Consider the following 10,723-nt stretch of genomic DNA (forward strand, 5'->3'; position numbering starts at 1 on the left):
TGATGTTTCAGTGAGTGGAAGATATGTCGTGGCTCAAGTATTGTGAAAAAAAAATGGAGCATTGAACGCACTGTAATGCCTTAACATGTGGACAAGGAGTACCAAAGCAGCCAATGCACGTTGATTGAGTTCGACACTGAAACACAAATACAATAAAAAGTACTGGCAAGGAGCTGCCGTTGACCCCAACTCACACACAGACTCTCACACACAAACTTAGTTGGCCAAACTGACTCCAGTTCTATCAGCCACACGCATTAAAGGCAGTAATTATACTTTATAAAAGCAGTGTATTTCTTTACAATCTCTTTTATTCGTTTTTGGAAAAGATTTTATACACTACAGTGCTATTTTTATTATTATTATTTTTTATTATTAAAAAGACATAAAAAAGGTGTCTTTGGGGGAGGGGGTAGACTGGAACAGCAATTTAAATTCATTCAAATTGGGAAAATGTATTTGCTATACAGTGAACGTCTGTTTTTCTCTTGAACTACGACCTGGCTGAGTGAAGTTCTTCCCCTCAGTTTAACCTTAGTGCTTGGCAATTTTTTTTCCATGAGACATGGTGTTGCCCTGAGCCCTCAAAAAGCAAATATCCAAATTTTTCATCAAATAATGGAGCATACCCCCACGCCCCCCCAAAAAACAACAAAAAAACAAACAAATCGTAACTGCATAGTGAGGAACAAGCCTGATCACACAACATACGAAACTGTAAATCAAGTTAACACTGTACATTGGTAGCCTGACCAGTAGCGTCAAAGCCTAAAGGCTATGTTTTCACAAATCCTGATCGTCAAACAAAAGTGGCGATTGACATCGGATCGCTCTCAGCTTTTCATCAAAAAGTGTCTTCATCTCCCTCTGTAGTGTGCCGACGCACTGCTCCGCACCCGCCACAACCGGGGCATCTTTGAACTCCAGGCTGTCTGAACTGCCCCCACTGCTGGATGAGCTGTCGGACAAGCACAGACCGTTGGGTACAGTCCTCACCTGTCGGCCGATGTCCTTGTACATACTCTGGACTCGCCCGGTCTGCCAGTGGGAAGCAGGCTTGCGGCTGACCATGGGTGTAATGGGGGAGGTGTTGGGATTTCGATCGCAGCTGCACGACCGGACTTTTGTTCGTATCGGGGTGGAGGGTCTGGGGATAGTCGGGGCCTCCAAGGTCCTTCTGACCCGAGCCGGGGATGGTGGAGGGACAAGAGGTACAAATTTGGCTTCGGAATGTAAGGGATGTTGTGTTGTCGAGTGAGTGGCTGCATGTGACGCTTCGTCCGGTGGCTCTGGGACAGTTTGTGCTTCTGCTTGGACCGCCACAGGAGGTTCAGGTTCCTCTGGTCCAAATGTGTGAAGTGTCTGCAACTTAGTACCTTCAGACAAAGACTGAGGCTCATTGAAGTTATCCGGAACAGGATCCTGTCTGTCCTCAATGGGACTGTTTGGACGTGAAGGGCTGTCCAGGTCAAAGCTGTCTTGAAGCAGCAATGCCGGCACAGGGTTTGAATCCGTGGAGGACATCTTGCTGAAGATCCCTCTCCTAGGGTCATGAATTTTGACTCGGTGGGCGCGTCTCACGGGTTCACTCATGATCCCTTTGTGCATGGCGGCCTTGGTGGCGGGCCCTTGGACCAGAACGGCCATTTCTCCGTTCCTGCTGTCTTGGGAGAAGGAGTCGGCATCCTTGCGGAGGAATGGTGGGGGCCAGTCTTCCGAGGACTGCACGGACGAGTCGACGGATGGCTGCTTATGGGGTCCCTTCATGTGCTTCTGGGTTGCTTTTTGGATTTGCTTTCTGGCCACTTGCACAGCATTTGCTGGTTTTACCTATGACACAAAATGTTTCATAAATTAAAAGGTTAAACGTGGATATCTTTGCAAAGAACTTACCTTGCCGTCAATGATAGCAATATGAACAAAGATGGAAGACTCCGCCATGCCTTCCAAGTACACATGTCGATAACCTACGAATTCAAAAAAGAGGGATCTCATTTATTTCAGATGATTGTTTACTATTTACTGATAGTGACCACCTCTTGACAGCCAGTCTGCGGCTTTTACCTGGCATCATGCTGCTCAAGGCTATGGTCCTCTGGCCAATGAAATCTCTCCCAATGGGATCATGATCCCAGACTTGAAAGCGCACCAGAGCAATCTGTGGCATTAGAATGTGGAAGACAAGAGTCTCCTCCCACATGGGGTTGAAACCTGAGGGACAGTAAAATGCAGGGTTCATACATTCATCTACTTTCATACCTACTTACCTACCTTTCAAAACGGCAATGCTACTTTAATGGGATGTGAAAACTGAAATACCGTTATCATCCACCACCCTGGTTTGCTGCTTTGAACAGTCAATGGGTAGGCCGATGATTTCAACCTCCACAAAGGGATCAATGATCTGTCAGTGCCAAAGACAAATCAAATATGTGACGTGTCTTTATAGGCTGAAAAGAAATAGCCTAAGTGCAGTACGATATTTTATACTGACCTCTCCTCTGTCCCCAAACATGGAGTCTTTAGGTTTGGGAAGCTGCTGTCCGCTGATGATCTTCAGCACTAACTGAATCTTCTTCTGTCCTGGAAGTGGATCCTCCACATTGGGGTTAAAGGCACCTGAAAAAAACAAAAACAAAAAATAATCAAAGGGATGCTCGTCAATTCATACAGATGAAGAATAGTTGCATACCTTTACGCATGATTTTAGGCTTCAGAATGTATCCGCAGTTTGCATTGCTTGAGAATTTGGCTTGGTTCAGTTCAAGCATGCGACCTTCTGTTTGGTAGTTCATTGCAACTGGAATAAAAGGTATCCAATTGTAAAACATGCTTGTAGATTCACACATTAATACACATTTATTTATTTCATAATTTTACCCATGTGACATCCTGCGTTCCAGTAGGGTTGTGGGTTGAAGTTGCTGGAGTCCACCCGGTAGTTGGATGGGTAGACCCTCAGGAGTTGGCGCTGGTTGAAGCGCACCAGCTGACCAGGTTTCAGCAGGACAATCTGGTTCATGACGGTTTCGTTGAGTGACGACACCTGCCAACTGTTTGTAAAGGCTTCCAGACAAAAACAAGACAACACAAACAACCAAACGAAAAAAATTACATTTATTTCTTAGACCCAAATCGTAAAATTAAATGAAGGTTACCTTGTGTTTCTATGTCGTGCACTCGCACGGACTTTGTGTACTTGACAAGGTCGGACAGAGCACGGGACAGCCTCATTGTCTTCCTCTTCCTGAAGTATTTTGGAAAATTAACTTTAATTGCTTGTTCACGATATTTGTGTCTCTCCAGGGCCATTTAAGTGTGAAGTAAAGTAACCAAATAAACCTTTTGATATCCACTGGAAAATGTGTATATGAGTGAGCAATTCTGACATTTATGAATCGGGTAGTCACAATTGGAAGATCAAAGATGAAACAGAAAAGAGCTTTACTTGGGGTGATAAACAATTTGTGTCCTGTCCCTGCTGCTGCTGCTGTAGTCTGACTCTCCATCAGACCTGACCTTACTCCTCACCCGCATTCTCTTTTTCCTCTGCAACAATCACATAAATGACACTTAATGTTATGTTCCAAGCATTTCCAGGCAGAGATGGGAAATCCTTGTCCAGAAAGTTTTTAAAAATCCTGCCACGGTTTGGCTTTAGCCACTTTTGTGGCAAAGCATAACCATGGTAGAATTTTTACTTTCTGGACCTGGATTTCCCTTCTCTGCATCGAAGCCATCCAAACCAAGAGGCGGACCTTGCGTTTGAAGCTCCTCATGATGGATCTGCCGAAGCGTTTCTTATTCTTGGGCTGTCGAGCAGCTAGACCGCTGTTTTCCTCCTACGAGAGTTCTTGTACAGTAAATACGATGCTCATCCAATGAAAGTGTGCTTAAAACAGGAGATGAATTTGCCTGAGAATCTTCCTCTTCCTCATCCTCCTCCTCTTCGTCATCCCCGGTATCTTCATCAGACACATCTCCTTCCTCGGCATTCGGGTCCAGGTTTGCTGGGAGCTTCTTTCCCTGCAACACATCAAATAACTTTTGTTGAATATGGATGAAAACCAGGATCAAGGAATATTTCTTCCAAATTTTACCATTTGGATCACGATGGTATGAATCGTACTCTTTGACGGAGGGATATGCCCTACCTAACCTACCTAGGTAGGTAGGTCGGTAAATAGGTAGGTAGGTAGGTGGGTATGTAAGTCGTCAGGTTGGTGGGTCGGCAGGTTGGTAGGTAAATGGTTAGCTGTACAAGTAAATAGTTTGGTAACAAAGTAGTAGGTAAGTAGGCAATTAATGAAGTAGGTAATTTGGTTGTTGATAAGTGGGTAAGTAAACAGGTAACTAGGCCAGCCGTTGGCTTGATTGTTATTGTACCACAAGGTACAACAAAATTGAATAGCAGCACCAATGTGCGTAAACATCAAGCCACACTAAAAGATAAAAATACACAGTATTAGAATGTTGGATTTCTGTAGTGCTGGTTTGAATCCACTGCTAGGACAGCTCTGGGAGGTTGTCTTTGAGTCATCGGTATGTTTTGGCTTGTAATGTGCTGGAGCACCTGCTAAAGGGCAACAGGTCAAAGAGATAGTGGAGCGGAGTAGAGTGTGGGCCTATCAATGTTCTGAGTTCGAGCGAGGTAGCAGGAGTTGTAAGTAAGAAAAGGATAGGTAGTTTAGTAGGTAGGTAGGTCAATATTTAGGAGGTATTTAGGTTGGTAAGTTGGTAGGTAGGAGTCAAGTAGACAGAGCCGTAAGTAGGTAGCTTACTAGGGCGGTAGGAAGGTTGGTAGTTTGGTAGCTTAGAAGGTCGGTAGATAGCAGGTAGATATGTTGGTACATAAGTAAGTAGCTTCATAAATAGGTCGTCGGCAGAAAGTTAGGTAGTTAGGTATGTAAATGCGCAGGTGGGTAGCAGGTAAATGAGGTACTTAGGAGGGTCGTAAGTAGTAGGTAGGTTGGCTGGCAACTAGGTAGGTAGATAGAAAGGTAGGTGCAGTAAGCACTGTGTGCTTGTTTGAACAAATCCCGTCCAGGAATTGGATCACGCTTGATTTTGCAGGTTCCTCTGTAGGTTGTTAGTAAGGCGTCTCAGTCTCACCTTGACTAAGATTTTTCCTTTGAGGATTTCTGGGGAGGGCAACTTTTTGCATTCATGCGTGTTGACGTTGGACAGGTCCAGCTTCTCCTGCAGCACCTCCTTCAGATATTCTGCCATTTTCTTCTGCTGAGGCACAGTGCAATGGTTCTCTATGGACAAAATCACCGGGTACCTGCAGAGGGGAGGAAGAAGTCATACTTGAAAGATTTGTTTACCTCGACTGGCTAATTTGACTGAATGACTGCATACTGTGATTTGGTGAAGGCGTATTTGTTGATCGTTTCGATGACATCTTTGAAAAGGATTTTGGATGTCAAGGTGTAGCCATGGTGAATAATGGGCTCGCCATCTGGCCCATCCCAGCAGTCCACTGCAGAAGAACAGAGGTGGCAAATGTACTCAAACTCAATACTTACAGCAGCCCCGCTGACACAATCCATTGCTTCAAATTTCATTTTGTATTTGCCAAATGTTAGAGAGTGAAATTCATCAGAGCTATCTAAAGCGCAAGACCATCTTTTGAATACGGTGGTCTCATGTTAAGACGGGAGCATCGGGTTAAAGAGGTTCACCTTCCACACAACGACAGCCAGCCTGGAGAACATAAGCGTACATCTCAACACTGGACTGAGACAGCAGCTGGTCTCCGGTGAGGTAGGTGTTGTGCGATGTGGCGATGAAGTAGTTGCACAGCGGCTGCGTCATGTCCTGGTTCACCTGGTTATGCTCTGGATTGAAGATGTCACCTCCGGGACTTCGCATGTAGTTGGTGAAACCTGGACAGAAAGAACAGTTGAATGGATGTCGTCTGAAACTGGCGGATGTAGTCGGCGTCGTGCTCGTACCATCTATTCCCAGAACCAGACGTTGAAGGTTGTTAGGACACGGCTCAAACTTCGCCACAATTTCCATCAGGTGCTCTCTGGGTAGACCTCGCATCTGTCGATCAAAAATAACGTGTTAAATTGAGTAATTTGAAAGTTTTCACCCTCTCCACCTCAGCCTCTCTGTTTGTTGCGTCTGTATTCAGAAAGAGATTATTAACCTGACACCAAGTCCCTTCACATCAGCCCCTTAGTCTGCCGCTACCCCTCAATTGATCAGTCCTTTGACTCTGGTGCCATCAGCTCATCCGAAAAGTACTTAACACGTCTATCTCAAAGTTCTGACGCTCAGGTTATAATCTCTTTCCTGCGTGGAGTTTGCATATTCTCTTCAACCTTACGTGGGTTTTCTCTGGGTACTCTCAATCATGACTCCACGGCTAATCCTGCTCATAGTAAGTCCGACTGTTTATCACAGTGTCCAAATGACTGCAGTGAGAGTGATCATAACAGCGAAGTCCGAGGTGGCTTTGCAGAGTGTCTCTGTGATTCCTTAAAATAAGCAACGGTGACACTAAATAATACCAGCTGTAAGTAAGCAGGGGTAGAAATGCACGCAAACTTTTTGACACGTCGTTGTACCTTCTGCTCGTTCTCCAGGAAGCGGGCGAGGTCGTGCAGGTCCATGACTTCCTTTTGGTTGCTGTAAGAAATCATGATGAGGTAGAGGTCTCGCCGCGTGGAGATCATCTTGTAGAAGGAACAGAACTCCTCGAATCCCAAAGAGCCTTGGTTCTCGTCTGTATCCGCCTCCTGCAAAATGATATGGAGCTCTATGTTTGTATTGTTTCCACAACTGCACCACACATTAGACGATAGGACCATATTTCTTCATTGGGTAGCTCGTGCCATCCATTTACTTTACTGTAGTAGTCATCTTTACCAAACTGTATTGATTAACACCAGTCACTGACAGTGGAGTGATTCTGTCACTTGACGTCTCTGCGTCGTTTCCACTTCCCACTCAGTGATGATATGAATGTGAGTGCTTGATTAAAGAATTGTTTGTCTCTATATGCCCTGTGATTGTCTGACATGTGACAGTCATGTACGCTCGTAAAATTCGGCAGGCTGGAACTGAGTTTAGCCTATTGGTCTGGTTTTATACTACACGGTTTATACTTTGCTGCAACAGCCTAGTTTCCTTCCCCCAAATGAAAACCAAAAGCTGACCAATATGATCAATGCAAAAAGCAGCACGATGTTAGACTTGAAAGGTGTGATCAAGGTCTTACCTGGAACATCGCACGGACTTTCTGTTTGGGTAGATTCACGTTGAGCTTGTGAAGCAGCTGGTGGACTTCTCCAATGCTCAGGGTGCCGTCTCCATTTTTGTCTGCCTCCGAGAAAGTCTGCTGAAGCCACGTGAGACCTGAAGTTAAGGCAGGTGACAAGCGGGTTGGTACTGTTCTACGATTGCTTAGAGGCGTGACAAAGTACTTTGGTATTGTAGAGTATTATTATGTTTTTTTTAAACATTTAGTTAAGTTCAGGACTTGAATCCGCACTTCTATTTTTGTACTTGTACTTAAATGTGTGTCCTTTTGCCTCCTCTGGCAGCATCAAAGGATATTGATCGCGGGTGCGCTGCCTCCGAGCCAAGCTGTCCTCGTCGCTGATGCCGGCCATGAGGTACTTGAGTCCGGTAATCCACGTGCGGGCCTCCTCGCCGTTGGAGCTGACCAGGTCCAGGGACTTGACACGCTCGCCATAGTAAATGCTGAAGCAGCAATTTGGATCGAAGCAGTTGTCAGCGTACCTCCTGAAAACTTCAGACTTTTTCCCCTCGCGCACCTCGTGGATGGAGTCAATTGTAACTGAAACAAAGATGATAAATCGTTGACAACTCTGCTGTATTTATGTATGGAGGGCATATTTCTATGATGACTGTGCATTGCTTTGATATGCTGTGATGAAGTCATTTTATGATCCATTCATGGATGGATGCATCCGTGCATTTGCTATATATCAGCCTAAGGAGCACAAGAGCGACAGACAATGGACGAATGGATATTTAGAAAAGATTTCTGACTGTTAATATTCATGATTAATTAAAGTGTTAATGACAGTGCTCTCGTGCATTGCAGCATAATCTGTTTCTCTGTGCTGCGCCAACCACAACAAACCTCTCATGAAGCCTGACAGGATGATTGGAGGCCTCCAACCATGGGTGGTAAGGACATTTTTCTCCCTGTACTTTCTCACTTGACTTCCCTATTGTCTGGACTGTGAGCGCAGTGGATTTTTTTCCTCTATGATTAAAGGACGGGGAAAAAATATCATACATTTATAATAGCTTACTTTTGGCTTTGTCTTGTTTCCTGGAGGGACGCCACCGGATGCACGAGCGATGTTCATCCAAGTAGTAGAAGCGTACGAGTCCTTTCTTCTTTCCCTTCATTTTGGTCATCTGGGTCCCTGTCTGCATTGTGCACATGCACCTTTCCACTAAAGGGGAGCACGCCCCCCCCCCCCCCAAACAAAAAAAAAACCTCATCTCAATTTCATGTTGACAATGCATAAAAAGGTGTGCAGTAGCCGATGTGGACGATGAACCGAGGTAAGAGGTGAGAAGGGTTCCGTTTACTGTTATGAGATCATGGGTGTGTCACAATGTGATTTACAGATGGTTTTCCTGCATTTGTTCACCTGATGATTTTCACAGCAATTCGAATGAAGATCAGTTATATGGATTATATTTACTAATTTTTGCTATTTGCATTCAAGCCGTGTCCCTAACCCCCCACCTCTAACCGCACAAAAGCAAAACATGTGCCTCCACATCATGTTTCTTGCTAAAATACAAAAATGGCACATTTTCTTCCTTTTTAATAACCTTTAGATATTACAAGCATTTTTTTTGTTACCTGTCACACTTAAAAAATTGAATAGGAGTTGAACAAACACATTTTTTCATCTTTTTTTAATTTCTTTTTTTAATGAGCAGACGCATGTGTATGTGTGTGTGTTTGTGTGTGTGCGTGCGCACACACACGGCAAAATCAGGTGACCCCAGTTTGTAATCTGAAAACTACATGTGACACAGCCTGCAGCTAATCCCAAAGGATTGTCTCCAGTCCATATGCCCATTATTGACTCAAAGGCCTCCCCGCAGGTTTATTCGAATGCATACAAATGTCATACTTTGCTGGAGGTGTGCTAAAAATCCCAAGTGTGTTTATCATATCAACTCACTTCATCATTTTCTACCAAATCCGTACAATAGTTAAAAAAAAAAAAAAAATGAGTCTTACCAAATTGGCCCAGCCTCCATTTGGGCTGAGCGACCACACTCCCACCAATCCAGAAAAACTCCTCTGCCAGTCTGGAGATGGAGGCCTTCTGCCACAGTCTGGGAGAGCTCATGATGGACATGGCAGGGGAATTTGGAGGGTTGGGAGGAATCTTGGGAGAGCCCTCAGACTGGAAGGTCTTCATTCTTGGTGGCGGGCTGCCACTCATCCCTGGTGACGGCGGCGCCATCCCTGGGGAGGCATTCATCCCTGAAGTGAACATTTGTGTCCAGTTTTCCTGTCCCATGAGCCCCGCCGGCACTCTTCTCTGCAAAGTTGACGTCCTACGCACACGTCCTCATCACATCAGGTCTTCATTACCCTCTGACATAGAAGGCAACTTCAGGTCGTGCATGCATTGTTGCTCGAACAGACGAAGAGCGCAGCATGTGACTGCCCACTTGTAAATCTCCCTCAAGTGCTAATCCTGAAGTGAGGCTCCAGTTTTGCTTTCATGGAGGGATTTCCACGGGGCCATTAGGAAGGAGAAACAAATAATCACTCCATCGCATCCTCTCAATTATGAAGACATGCTTGAACTTGTACACAGTGCTGCAAATGATTATAAATACAAGAATTTAGTTTGACATTTTTGAATGGGCACCTTTTCAATTTTCCAGGTAATCCTGATTCCAAGCAATGGGGTCTTCCACACTTACGGTATTAAGCAAATATTAATATTTATTATTTGTTTGCGGTTCATTACCACCACCACTTGTACAGCAGATGTGGTATCTGCGAACTTGAAACGGAGCTCCAATCTCCCCCAGACGTTTGTGTAAATAATATTATATAAATTATATATTTTATACGTAATCCAAAAAAATATCCATAATATTGTACTTCATACAAATTGTATAAAATACAATCATGGTGTGTAATGGAATACAATGTATTGTAGTGATGGGATTTTCGGCTCTTTTCGGTGATCCGGTTCATTTGGATCGCCTCAGTGAAAAGAGCCGGCTCTTTTTGGCTCTCAAACGGCTCTTTTAACTTTAGCTTTTCTTTTAAATATTTATGACAAATTTAGCATACATTTTGATAAATGACTTGGTGAACTAAATATTGCACTCTACTGACTGCAAATAGCAACAATTATCAAGAAATGGCTTTTTACTTATTTTATTGAACATTAAAAAGGCTCCAAACAATAAACAAGCAACAAAATTAAACTTCAACCAACAACAATCAAACATGCTGCATCATAACAAAAATAGTGACTATTAACTGCAACAGCAGCAGTGAACAAAACAAACATAAGCTACTCCTTGCTTTATTTCAACAAACATAAGATACTCCTTGCTTTATTTTAAATTTGCAGTCAACAAAACTAAATACTTCAACTTGGAACACTTCAATTTGTCCAGTCTTTGAGAACACAGATGTTGCTACACTGCACAATCTACTCTCCATTACTTTGAACAAACGGGG

At 44.0% G+C, this 10,723-nt stretch overlaps 1 protein-coding gene across 1 annotated transcript; it reads right to left on the reverse strand.

Moving 5' to 3' along the window:
• Window positions 1–639: 639 nt before the first annotated feature.
• plch2b (phospholipase C, eta 2b) lies at window positions 640–9,626 on the reverse strand. Its single transcript, XM_019892395.1, has 19 exons — window positions 9,251–9,626; window positions 8,298–8,444; window positions 7,570–7,813; window positions 7,232–7,361; window positions 6,579–6,749; window positions 5,958–6,051; window positions 5,685–5,888; window positions 5,362–5,482; window positions 5,113–5,284; window positions 3,814–4,026; window positions 3,449–3,549; window positions 3,159–3,247; window positions 2,881–3,066; window positions 2,693–2,800; window positions 2,495–2,619; window positions 2,320–2,404; window positions 2,065–2,211; window positions 1,894–1,967; window positions 640–1,830 (listed from the first exon to the last, which is right to left on the reverse strand). Exons 1-19 carry the CDS (start codon window positions 9,534–9,536, stop codon window positions 784–786), a joined length of 3,744 nt encoding a protein of 1,247 aa, XP_019747954.1. The 5' UTR covers window positions 9,537–9,626; the 3' UTR covers window positions 640–783.
• Window positions 9,627–10,723: the final 1,097 nt, after the last annotated feature.

The sequence above is a fragment of the Hippocampus comes genome, unplaced genomic scaffold (genome assembly GCF_001891065.2).
Source record: "Hippocampus comes isolate QL1 unplaced genomic scaffold, H_comes_QL1_v1.1 scaffold137, whole genome shotgun sequence".
In the NCBI taxonomy this organism is placed as follows: domain Eukaryota; kingdom Metazoa; phylum Chordata; class Actinopteri; order Syngnathiformes; family Syngnathidae; genus Hippocampus; species Hippocampus comes.

Coding starts and splice junctions, on each gene's coding strand:
- plch2b (XM_019892395.1), bottom strand. CDS start 9,536: ATGGGACAGGAAAACTGGACACAAATGTTCACTTCAGGGATGAATGCC. Junction 7,814..8,297: donor GAAACAAGACAAAGCCAAAA/GTAAGCTATTAT, acceptor TCTTTGTTTCAG/TTACAATTGACTCCATCCAC. Junction 5,483..5,684: donor TGGCTGTCGTTGTGTGGAAG/GTGAACCTCTTT, acceptor GTTCTTCTGCAG/TGGACTGCTGGGATGGGCCA.